Here is a 13,278-nt window from a genome sequence, read left to right on the forward strand (position 1 = left end):
CGGTATGAAAATGGCAGTATTTTGTAGAATCATTCTAGATGATTCTACGTAATTTCTTTCATTACAATGATTCTGTTATGTTTTAAGAATATCACATAGAATCTTTTTAGGCTATAACTTTATTTTTTGTCTCTTTTTCAAGGCGTTTTGTAGATTGTTTCGTAATTATAAAATTTCCAGTGACTGAAGCTTAAAGTGATTTTTTTTTAGTTTTACAGTGTGACGACGTTTGAAGCTTCCTAGCAGCTTACAACTTGTGTTGACAATAACTGGTAAAAGAGGTTCGAGCTAGTTTACAAAATAAAATATTCACAACACAGTAGTTAGAAAGACACACACAAAAGTTAAATATCTTGGTGCTTTGAGCAACAATTCACAACACTTAGAAGCAACACAGAAGAGGATTGCACTGAAACACACATCTGCAGTTTCTCAGTTTTATTTAATAAATTTGCAACACGAGAACTTTACAGTATATTAACTATATGTCCTTATTGCCTCTAGAAATGCAAAGTTACAGCTCGGTGCTTCGTCCTCTTAGTAACTGACTATAATTGGGGGCAATTTCAGGGTGCAATAGACAGAGACGAATGGAGTGGTGCCTGGGGGGTGGTGGGGGGAGGAGGTGGGGGTTTGGGGGGGGGAGACTGACAAGAGAGTGGTAAAGAGCAGAGCGGGTTTTTAAATCATCATCTTCTTCTCCTTCTTCCATATGCAAAATAGCACCTAATTTACGCTAACGAACGGGGCTGTCGCCAGACCCCGCGTCAAAAGTCCAATTCGGTATTCCGGAAAGGCTAAATTCGAGACATGGAAAAGTATTATTATTATTACTATTATTATTATTATTATTCTCTTTATATATTTCCCCTGAAAATGTCTTATGCTAAAGAGAAGTAGTCCTAATTAACTGAACCTTTGAAGAGCAAGCAAAGAAATCTACAGATCATCTAGTTCAAAACGTCCCGAGGGACGTCAGGGCGACACCACTTATCCCTGTCAAAACAGTGACCGAAAGAAGAGAGAGAGAGAGTGAGAGAGAGAGAGAGAGAGACAGAGGGGGGGGGGGAGGGTTAAAAAAGGTAACCATGAATCCAGTACACTTTACGAGAGCTGTCTTTCTGAAATTTTGAACACTTAAGTCTACGGGTCAAAATAAACTTGCTGCACATGTACAATGAAACGTGAGCCGATGGAATTCAAAAACACACTCCAAAAATATCTTTTCTTTCAGTGAAAAAAAAAAAAAAGGGATTTCTCGCTAAGCCCACTTCAACGCAAGGGTGTCCTTTACAGAACTTGACGCCACGGCGTTCCCCACCTCCATTCGCGATGGAGGCTGAAACGCCTCCCTCTGGGGTCCTGCTGCGCCCCAGGGGTAGCAGCTGGGATCCTACCGCATCCCAGGGGCAAGAGCTAAGGGCCACGCCCTATGTTCGGCACCCCCAGAAGGCCTAAAAAAACGCTTCACAGGTCTAGCTTGGTCTATCTTAACGTCCCCTCCAGACTTGGTTAACACGTACCATCCCAAGACTCGGACTGATAAAGCCATTTAATCCCGGACTCAAATGTTTTTTTCTTTTTACAAATAAAGGTCACCTGAAGTTTCCTATGAGTGTATATAAGTGTATTTATATAATATATATATACTGCGCGTATATATAAAAACGTCTCTGTCTACTGAACCTATAAAACAGGATTATACCGAAGCAATTGTAAACATTACCTTCTAATAGGTGATCACAAAAGTTATAACAATACAAGGTCTAACAGTTCATACTTGGAGAACAATTGATTTCTTTTGTATGATAAGTTTGTCTGCCATTTCAAAAAATCGCATGTGGCTGTGTTTAGTATAGGTGATGTGGCTATTTTTTTTTTTTTCCTTTTTGAAGTAATGGCCTGGACATCAGCTGACCAATCAGCGCCTTCCTAGCTCAGGTCAGCCGAGGACACGGGCCAAAAAGATGCAACGTTAGAGTAAAACAACCCCAAGTGATTTTATGACCGTCACAAATGTACGTTTTCGCTTTTTTTTTTTTATTTTACAGAAGCCGAAAAAGTTTCAGTTTTGGTTTTAGTGTTTTTTTTTTTATTTTTACATTTCTCGTAGCGAGAGAGGTCTTTCTTACCCTGAAATATTTTTAACTTTAGTCTAGACTCCATTACTGGATTAAACCACGAACAAATGGCTGCGTTTAATTACCAACGTCATGATTATCATTAATTGTCTTCAATAATCGTCACTGTCAACCCTCATCTTGTGCTTTGTCACCTTATGGTCAATCTTGCTTTCTTCTATTTTTTGGCTATTGTGTTTATTTTTTACTAGTCAACAGGACCCCCTCCCTATTTCAGAAGTGAATTCTGCCCCCCCTTTATTTTGCTGTCCAAAAAAAAATGTCCTGCAGATTCCCAAATACATTGCTGATCTTAACTTTCTCTCTGGTGCTGGGGCGGAACAGAGTCAGGAGAAGAAAGTGGGGAACTGGGGGTTTCTCATCCCTGCAGGTGTCAAAGAAAGGGGAAATTGAAAGTCTTAAAACTATCTGGTTATGATACAAAGCACCGACAGTCCTACGCTGAATTGAAAATGGGTTCAGTATTGCGAACTGCAATGAATTTTCAACAAAGGCTTAGATAGCTCATGTTCACACCATAACATGACCACAAATAGGCCTAAGTCTCTTCATTATCATCATTTGAAAAAAATTGCCGATTGATTTGAGACAATCCCTCAAGACTTTTCGTTTTTTTAGTTCCAATTTCATCCCAAAACTGCTTTTAAGTGGAAGGAGAAGGGCGCTGAAACATTTTAAAAGACAGGCAGTGAGGTTGAATCCGTGATACCACCCTGAAAAGCATCACAAGTTGCCCAGTACCGATTTGGGTGGGTCGTCCCTTCTCGAAGAACAGCGTATTAAAAGGAGAGACTTCTAATCTCATCGTGAAACGGGAGGGCATTCGGTGACCGTTAAAAGTACCGTCATCTCGCCGAGGCTGTCAGTGTCCGGCGTCAATGACGCCTTTAATCCAACCGTCGACTGAGAGACTGAGAATCCGAACGATGTGACACCCGCGCAGCAAGACTGACTATATAGGTTCATGCATCTGACCCCCCCTAGCAGGGCTGACAGTGAGATCTGTTATATTTGGGGGACATAAGAAGATGGTGCCACTTTATAGTACTAGAAAATGCGCTGATGACCGAGGGAGAGTGCTACTGTGTCTCGGGGTGGGGGTGGGGGAACTGGTGAACGCGGCAAGATTCAAATCATCGTCAAAAGAGGTGTGTTTGTGGTTTGGGGGAGGGGAGGGGTGTTTTTAGGGGCCTGGGTAGGGTGGGGTGACTGGAAAAGGGGTAGGGATGGTATACAGGCTGATGATGAGGGTGGTACCTACTGTGAAATGCCCACGAAAAGAAAAAAAAAAAGGTTAGGTTAGGAACACCGGGAAGGAACACCACGCTACAGATTCTAGGCCGAGGTTTGGGGAGAGAGAGAGAGAGAGAGAGAGAGAGAGAGAGAGAGAGAGAGAAGAGGGCGAGACAGAGACCAGACGGACAGACAGACAGACAGAGAAAGGCTTAGGTACAAATGATGAAAGGAGGATCAACTTACGATGATATATTTATATGTATTTATATATTTATATTTATATATATTTATATATATATATACTTGATACTCTATCTCTAAGATCATTGAATTTGTAATGAAAACTATCAACAACAGTGGCACCAAGTTCTATGTGACACGCGCTTCTTGGCAGCTTGAATACAAAAGGTCCCATTTCTACATACACAACAAGGGGGCGAGTCAAGGGCCTCTTGATCCTGACGGCAACGGGTGGTGCCCTTGGAACAACACCCGCCGGGAGGATGATTGTAATTAAGATGGTGAGTAAAAGTTGGAAGAAGGTGTGAGACAGAGATGGAGAGACGAGAACGAGGTGGCGGATAGGAGGAGGAAGAGGAGGAGGAGGAGAATGAGGAGACAGAGAGAGAGAGAAGGAAGGGACAGTCAGAGAAAGAGAGAGAAAGAGAGAGAGAGAGAGAGACAGGTATGGTACAGACAGCTCTAAACTGCAAGTGGCTACAGGTTAACTAAGCAAGTGTTGATTAAGCAACTCCCTACTGTAACTTTCTTTGGTAATAGAGAAGTAATGCGCGGTTCCATTAAGAGGCTAAAACTAATAACATTCTGCTTTTAGGATATATAAACATCTTATTGAACAGACAACATAAATATGATTCTAGTAAAATTCAATTTCACCTAGCCGGGAATGAAGACATTCTGGTACATATAAAATATGCACGTCACAACAAAACAATAGAAAAAGATCATTTCATAAAGTTATGTGAGAAAACAACCAGCTTTATACAAGTCTAAACACTTAAGTAACCTGTCTGACTGACACCCCGCCCGACAAGGAAACAGAATGATTATTCTTTGGCTACAACCTAGACTGACTGATAAGGTGTTTGTTTTAAGGTGGGAGGCAGGGGCGGACAGGTTGGGGAGGCCCGCGCCCGCGGAGAGGCGCGTGGGTGGGCCGGGGAGAAAGCGTCCCAGTCAAGAGATTCGTTCGGGTCTCTCTCCCCGACCCTGCGCGCTCTCTCTCTCTCTTTCTTTATTTTCCGCCATTCTTTCTTCTTTCTTCTACTGCTTCTTCTTCCCATCCCGGCCTCCCTGCCTCCGTTTGGCTTTATTTATAACAAGGAGAGAACGGTCATTATGTCGATGTCCTAGAAATAACTTATGGGGACTAGAACACTATCTCGGAACCTCAGTGGGTACGTCAACTTATGTTTAATTCTATAATTGCACAAGTCCATTCACAATATATCCAATCTGCCTGACGAGGCGCATGGCAAAATTGTCACACTATTATGGCTAAGGGTGTGTCCCGTGGTTTTCCTAATCTAAGAGAGCCCCCCTGAAAAGCAGGAAGCCCGCAGTGGTTTGGGTGACCCATGAACCAAGCCTCACAAACTGCTCACTGAGCCCACACCATCCACCTTGTTCGTACAGTCATCAATGAGCGGCAGCTGTGTGTCAGTGCAGACTTCTTCTGAGGGTGCAACGTAACTCCTCCTCCTCCTCTGTGTCTTCCTCTTCTTCTTCTTCTTCTTCTTCCTCCTCGGACCTCTCTCTCTCAGGACAGTTGTGGGCTTGGAGGCGGCGACGTGGCCAGGGCAGGTGGTGGGGTGTTGGCGGCGGCAGCTTCATGGGTACGCCTACTGTAGTGTCAGACGGCTCTGATGAGACACACGCTGTTGCCTTGATAGCTTAAATGTGGAGCGTCAACAACCACAAAGTAACATATATTTATATATATTTATATTTATATATATATGTATTTCCACTGTGTTTCTGTTTTGAGTTTATTGAACAAGAAGCACTATGACCACACGCAAAATGAATAGGAAAACTGATACATTTCTTGATGAAGTGTATGACCGTTCATGTTGAATAATACTGTACTGAAGAATATCTGAAATACTGATCTGACTCCCAAAATACAGAAAACACTTTCTTTGTAATATCACCAGTCTGCTACACAGCTTAGATAAAGCAAAAATGATAGACCTACGAGCATATAAAATACACACATACAGTCATTTAAAGATTAAATTCACTATATGAAAATTCGACTTAACGAGAGCTGTCGAGAGATTTCGTGTTGAGGCTGCGACAACAGTGACCTAGACCTCTGCCGATGCATCCCAGGATTTTCCTCTTTTTGTTTCTTTTTTCTTTTTTCTTCTTCTTCTTGTTGTTGTTGCCAGTGACGAAACGAATGCGATTATGATGATGATTCCAATGGAACTTTTACTGACTGACTGACAGGCCCCCTGTTGGAAACGCAGAGTGCGGGTGTGTTGCAAAGGGTCCTGGTGTGTTGGAATGTGTGGGCCACCTCCAATCACCAGAGGAACCCCACAATCATCTTTTGGGCATTGTGGTGGTGGTGGTGGCAGGTCCCATGGCAAAGCTCGGGGCTCGGCCACGCTCTTGAGATCTGCTGCTGCTGATACTTCTTCTTCTTCTTCTTCCTCTTCATCTTCTTCTTCTTCTTCTTCTATGCTGCTGACATTGTGACTGATTCCTGATGCTACGGTGGAGCCGCGCGGCCCACCATCCCCACAGTGTCTCGGCCGGAAGGGTCTACCAGGTGCTTGGTGGGCAGCGGGCCCCAACAAGGTGGTGGTGGTGAGAGAGTGGCGCGGCGCCTTCCCCTGCGTGGTGCGGTTCTGCAGCCGCCCTAAGCGTCCGGCGGGTGGCGTAGGGGGCTGGGCCGAGCCCTGTGCGCTGCCGTGGCCCCTTGCTTGAGGGGTGGAGGACCTCATAGAGGCCAGGCAGGAGCCAACCACACTTACAGCGCCTCGCAGTGGCCGTTGGAGTAGCCATTACCGAGCCCGTACTGGGGCGGGTAGCGATTATGATACTGGCCATACGGGTGCTGTGGGTATCCACGCATTCCGTACGTTGGGTGGCCATTGGGAAGGCAGTGTGTGAGCGAGTGTGGGGAAGTGCGCGGCGCTGAATCTCATATGTAATTGACAGACTGTAGCGATTTTTCTTGCTTACCAAGGCGGGACGGTTTCGAGTCTGAACTTTCTCCACCCTGTACCTCGTAGACAAGTTGGGTGACGAGCTCCGCTATGAGGACTGGGTCCATCGTCGGTGCTAAGTTGCAGAGAACGAACCAGTCGCTGAGGTTGTGTGCATTGATGAATCTCTCCAGAGTGTCTTCGGGCACCAATTTGGCGCTAAACTTCAGGCGCATACGACGTGCTGGCTTGCACGTGACTAGCACCATCATATACAGGCCTCGCAGCAGAGACAGCCCGAACAACATGCAGTACCAGAAGTAGAGGAACAGGAAGATTTTATCGTTAAAACAATTGATGGGAAGCAGGCACAACGGGTAGTAGCTGTTGATGGTGCCACCCCGGCTGTGGTACTGGAGCTTGCAGACCGTCAGACGCGGAAACCGAGCCGTCATTGGGGAGATGGTGGTGTTGGTGGCGTTGTGCATGAAGTTGAACCAGTCGAGGCCATAGTTGTAGAAGTCGCCCCCTAAGAACACGTCGGTGAGGATGAAGAAGGAGGCCAGGAGCGCGATCGCCAGCAGTTCGGTGAGCAAGTACTGCCACAGCCAGTACTCGTGGTTGCCTCTGGTCTGCTTCATGTGCCACACCAGGAAGTTCTTCTTGTCCTCCCAGTCCTCGCGGCGTCTCAGGTTCGTGAAGTCGAACGGCAGGCACTGGCTGTGCGTCAGCTGGTGCCAGATCTGCCGCGGCAGGTAGATGATGAGGGCTTCGATTAGCAGGAAGAACGTCACCCACTGGTAGTAGGAGATCTCCCGTCGAGAGCTCTGCCCCTCCACAAACTGACCAAGGTTTGGGTATATAACATTTTTACCAACCTGAAAATGAGGACAGGTGTTAGAAAGTGGTGTCGAAACAGCCGTTGTTAATGACAAAGTTATGGTAATACAAGAGAGAAGAAGTGCTCCATTTCCCAACGCGTGTGCACAATCAAACACCAATGCTCATGAGTCCTTTAAATAAACATTAGGTAAAACAGGTCTATGCTAATGGTGGCGTCACGTGACCATGACAAAAATATGACCTCGCCACAACAAAATGACGATCGCAGAGCGTGAAAATGCCATCAGACAGCTACTCGTGATTGATTACATTAAATATGAGATCCTTATAATATGCGAACTTCAAGCTGTGGAGTTACGACTGAAGGTTCACGTTAGAGATCTGTACATAACTGAAGGTTCATGTTCGAGATTTGTAAGTAACTGAAGATTCACGTTAAAGATTTGTACATAACTGAAGGCTCATGTTAGGGATTTGTATGTAACTGAATATTCACGGTAAAGACTTGTATATAAGTGAAGGTTCATGTTAGGGATTTGTATATAACTGAAAGTTCATGTTAGGGATTTGTATGTAACTGAAGGTTTACGTTAAAGACTTGTTTATAACTGAAGGTTCATGCTAGGGATTTGTATGTAACTGAAGATTCACGCTAAAGACTTGTACATAACTGAAGGTTCATGTTAGGATTTGTATATAACTGAAAGTTCATGTTAGGGATTTGTATGTAACTGAAGGGTTACGTTAAAGACTTGTTTATAACTGAAGGTTCATGTTAAGGATTTGTATGTAACTGAAAGTTCATGTTAGGGATTTGTACATAACTTAAGGTTCATGTTAGGGATTTGTGTGTAATTGAAGATTCACGTTAAAGACTTGTATATAACTGAAAGTTCATGTTAGGGATTTGTATGTAACTGAAGGTTTATGTTAGGGATTTATACATAACTTAAGGTTCATGTGAGGGATTTGTATGTAACTGAAGGTTCATGTTAGGGATTTATACATAACTTAAGGTTCATGTTAAGGGTTTGTGTGTAATTGAAGGTTCACGTTAAAGACTTGTATATAACTGAAGGTTCATGTTAGGGATTTGTATGTAACTGAAGATTCATGTTAGGGATTTGTACATAACTGAAGGTCCATGTTAGGGATTTGTGTGTAACTGAAGGTTCACGATAAAGACTTGTATATAACTGAAGGTTCATGTTAAGGACTTGTATATAACTGAAGGTTCATGTTAGGGATTTGTATGTAACTGAAGGTTCACGTTAAAGACTTGTATATAACTGAAGGTTCATGTTCAGGATTTGTATATAACTGAAGGTTCGTTTTGGAGACTTGTACATTAAATCATAGTCAAGAGTTTCCAAAAACTGACCAATGCCAATCAATCACGAATAGCTGTCGAAACTAAACAGGAAGATGGAAGTATCAAGTTTCATTTTGCTCGTTCTTGCCAAAAAGATAAGTCAGTGCCTGGAACAATCTATGGAATTTTTGCTGTCACTAATTTACACGCGACATATTTTTTACGCTCTCAAAAAACCATCCCACATCAAATTTCACTTCTCGTTTGGAAATAAAGTAAACCCAAATGGGACTATGATTGGTAAGTGCTTCTACTGTGAATGGGATTCGAATCTACGAGTTTGTCTTTTGAGGTAGGTAACTAGGATGATGATGATGACGTTATATTTATATATATATATATATATATATATATATATATATATATATATATATATATATATATATATATATATATATATATATATATATATATACATACATACATACATACATATATATATATATATATATATATATATATATATATATATATATATATATATATATATATACACACACACACACACACTCTACCAGTGCAGTTGGAAATCCACATTGGTACCTCCGATTCTCCTGTTGTATTAACTGCAAATTAACTTCGCATCCTGGACAGTACAATTAGCAAAGCAATGGCCTGAACAGGCTCAAACAGAGCCTATAAATGTGAAGTGTCGAGCAATCACCGTTTAGGTCTACGAGACCGGCTGGACATTCAAGATTCTACAATAAACTTCGAGAATATTGGTTTGTTTGCATTCTGAATGGAATAGGCCTAAAGAGCGCTCCTAAGAACAATCGTTGATTTATATTTACTTTTCGTCTCGCTCTGGTTGGAGAAGTGTGCAAGGAGTATGAGTTGCACCCTGCTTATTTCTTTAATTATTAATATTAATAACTCCAGGAGGAAATATGAAAACCGACGAGTAATGGGAGGCATTACGCTGGAATAACAGCCGGCATTACGGCCTCATTCTTCACCAACTTGCTCCGCTGCGGAGAACGCAACAAATTTAATGAACGTTTAAGAAAAAATGTAGCGAGAGAAGAATGAAAAATAAATAAATAAAAAGAGAAAGGCGAGTTTGCCCCCACGTCAAGAGCAGGAGAAACATTTGAATGAGTAACAGGTTTCGTGCTTGGTCCCCTTGATGGGGAGGGGGGTCCATAAATTTTTTTGGGGGTGGGGCGGGGATCCAGAATTTTTTGGGTGTAGGGTGGGGGACCAGAATTTTTTTTAGGTGGGTGGGGGCCGGAATTTTTTAGGGTGGAGGGTGGGAGTCAAAAATTTTTTTTGGAGGGGTGGAGATGGGAGAGTCTAGAATTTATTGGGGGTGGGGGGTCCAGAATTTTTGGGGTGGGGAGGGTTCCAGAATTTTTAGGGGTGGAGGGTGGGAGTCCAGAATGTACTGGGTGTGGGGTTGGGTCCAGAATTTTAGGAGTGGAGGGTAGGGGTCAAGAATCTTTTTGGGGGTGGAGGGTGGGAATCTAGAATTTTTGAGGGGTGGGTCCAAAATTGTTAGGAGTGGAGGGTGGGGGTCAAGAATTATTTTTGGGGGTGGAGTCTAGAATTTATTAGGGGCTGGGTCCAGAGTTATTTTTTGGGGTGAGGGCCAGAATTTTATTGAGGGGGTGGAGGTACAGAAATTTCTTTTGGGTGGAGGGTGGGAGTCCAGAATTTTTTAAGGGTGGGGTCCAAATTTCTTTTGAGGTCGGGTTCAAGATTTTTCAAGGGTTGGGCTGGGGGTCCAGAATTATTTTGGGGTGAGGGTCCAGAATTATCTTTGGAGGTGGGGGAATTATGTAACAACAACTGTATTAACCTCTGGAGGCTAAATGAACATAGAGGCCGATGGGAATGGCAATCCAGTGGCCTTACTTGGACCGAGTTAAAAATGATAAAAAGGCCTTATATCTCAAATGGATGAAGGGCACATGTGGTTCCGAAAGTCGACGATGGCATGTGAAAAATGGAGTTCGCCTTCCGTAGAGTTTTTCCCCGCCTAAAGAAGAAAAACTCTACGGAAAACGAACTCCACATTTCACTTACTCTGGTCGTTAATCTGTAAAATTGAAAGAGGGTCTCTTACCTACCTATAATAATAATAATAATAATAATAATAATAATAATAATAATAATAATAAAAATAATGACCTTTATTACAGAACGCCAGAAGGGGTAGGAAACTGCTGCTAGGGGGAAGGGGGAGGGGGGGGGGGAAGCTCCCGATGCCACAATGCATTCGGGTCGATGCTGGTTGGGGGGAGGACTTGGAAAAAAAAATATCCATTTAATGATCTTGCTTGTCCTGTTATGCAGAGGCGTTCTCATTCTGTCGCTCTATCTCTCTAAGGAGGAGAAAGGGGGGAAGGAAGGGGGTTCTTCACCGGATTGGAAAAGTACAGTAGGTGTGAACTTATTTCTACTCTCTCTCTCTCTCTCTCACTGAATATACATGTGTTCAGTCTCTCTCTCTCTTTCTCTCACTTTGAATATACATGAGTTCAGTCTCTCTCTCTCTCTCTCTCTCTCTCTCTCTCTCTCTCTCTCTCTCTCTCTCTCTCTCTCTCTCTCACTTTGAATATACATGAGTTCTCTCTCTCTCTCTCTCTCTTTGAATATACCTCTCTGTATACATATATGCTCCTGGCTCTCTCTCTCTCTCTCTCTCTTCTTTCCGTTTGAATATAATAGCTTCTCTCTCTCTCTCTCTCTCTCTCTCTCTCTCTCTCTCTCTCTCTCTCTGAACATACATGGCTTCATTCTCTCTCTCTCTCTTCCTTTCTCTGAATATACATTGCTTCTCTCTCTCTCTCTCTCTCTCTCTCTCTCTCTCTCTCTCTCTCTCTCCTCTCTCTTCTTTCCGTTTGAATGTAATGGCTTCTCTCTCTCTCTCTCTCTGAACATACATGGCTTCATTCTCTCTCTCTCTTCCTCTCTCTGAATATACATTGCTTCTCTCTCTCTCTCTCTCTCTCTCTCTCTCTCTCTCTCTCTCTTTCTATTTGAATATAATAGCTTCAGACCTTTCCTTCCCACCTCTCTCTCTCTCTCTCTCTCTCTCTCTCTCTCTCTCTCTCTCTCTCTCTCTCTCTCTCTCTCTCTCCGTGGAAAACGTTTATGGAGAAATTCAATTTCATTGAACTCTCCTTTCAAGTTCCATGCATGATCACTGCAAGGTCAAAGTGAGCAGCCACGCACTGATCTTCCATTCAAAGCTGTTGACATGATAGGGGTAATAACAGACGACATTTGCACTTTCATTCTAAGTTGTTGACATGATAGTGGTAAAAAACAGACAATATTTGCACTTTCATTCTGAGCTGTTGACATGATAGTGGTAAAATAACAGATGATTTTTGCACTTTGATTCAACGATTTTGATATGAAATTGTTAAAAACAGTCGATATTTGCACTTTCATTCTAAGCTATTGACATGATAGTGGCAAAGCAGACAATAATATTCGCACTTTCATTCTAAGTTGTTGATATGATAGTGGTAAAAACATACAATATTTGCGATTTCATTCTAAACTGTTGACATGATATTTGTAAAAAAAGAGACGATTCTTGCACTTTCCTTCAAAGCTGTTGACATGGCAGTGATAAAAATATACCATATTTGCACTTTCATTCTAAACTGTTGACATGATACTTGTAAAAAAAAGATGATTCCTGCACTTTCCTTCAAAGCTGTTGACATGGCAGTGATAAAAATATACCATATATGCATTTTCATTCTAAACTGTTGACATGAGGTGATAAAAACCGACCTTTGCACTTTCATTCTGAGCTGTTGATATGGTAATGGTAAAAACAGAGATATTTGTGCGTCCACTCAAAGCTGTTGACATGACTGTGGAGAAAACAGACAATATTTGCTCTTTCATTCAAAGCTGTTGACATGACAGTGGTAAAATAAGACCATATTCGCACTTTCATTCATAGCTGCTGACATGACTGTGGTGAAAACAGACGACATTTGCACTTTCATTCCAAGCTGTTGACAGGATTATTGTAAAAACAAAAAACATGAACTATTCTGTTCTACAATCTGCTGACATGATCACTACAAAAAGGAAAGAATTGGGACGTCTATTATACAGTGTTGACATGATCACCACTAAACCAGCCAATGGTTAATCTCCCATTCTAAGATTCTGACGTGATCACAATCACATCAAATACAGACAAACGCTGAATTTTCATTCTAAGATGATCACCACCAGATCACACATTGATCACCACGATGGCAGAGGTTTATCAGACTTCCATTTCAAGCTGTTGAAGGGATTGTCCCACGCACAGGCAAACAAGGAACATTCTCACTTAACATTATTATTATTATTATTATTATTATTATTATTATTATTATTATTATTATTATTATTATTATTATTATTATTATTCAGAAGATGAACCCTATTCACATGGAACAAGCTTACAGGGGTCACTGACTTGAAATTCAAACTTCCAAGGAGTAAGGTGCCCACTTAAAAGGAGTTGCAGAAGAGATCAGGTAACAGA

At 42.3% G+C, this 13,278-nt stretch overlaps 1 protein-coding gene across 16 annotated transcripts in view; it reads right to left on the reverse strand.

The window, feature by feature from the left end:
• Positions 1-423: 423 nt before the first annotated feature.
• The window catches only part of LOC136830582 (innexin inx2-like), a 316,948-nt gene continuing 304,093 nt past the window's right edge, over positions 424-13,278 (reverse strand). For all 16 annotated transcript variants that reach the window (XM_067090111.1, XM_067090105.1, XM_067090119.1 and 13 more), the window contains one exon: positions 424-7,434. In XM_067090111.1, the coding sequence (XP_066946212.1) occupies positions 6,553-7,434 (882 nt within the window). In that variant the 3' untranslated portion in view covers positions 424-6,552. The remainder of the gene's footprint in view (positions 7,435-13,278) is intronic.

The sequence above is a fragment of the Macrobrachium rosenbergii genome, chromosome 47 (assembly GCF_040412425.1).
Source record: "Macrobrachium rosenbergii isolate ZJJX-2024 chromosome 47, ASM4041242v1, whole genome shotgun sequence".
NCBI lineage: Eukaryota > Metazoa > Arthropoda > Malacostraca > Decapoda > Palaemonidae > Macrobrachium > Macrobrachium rosenbergii.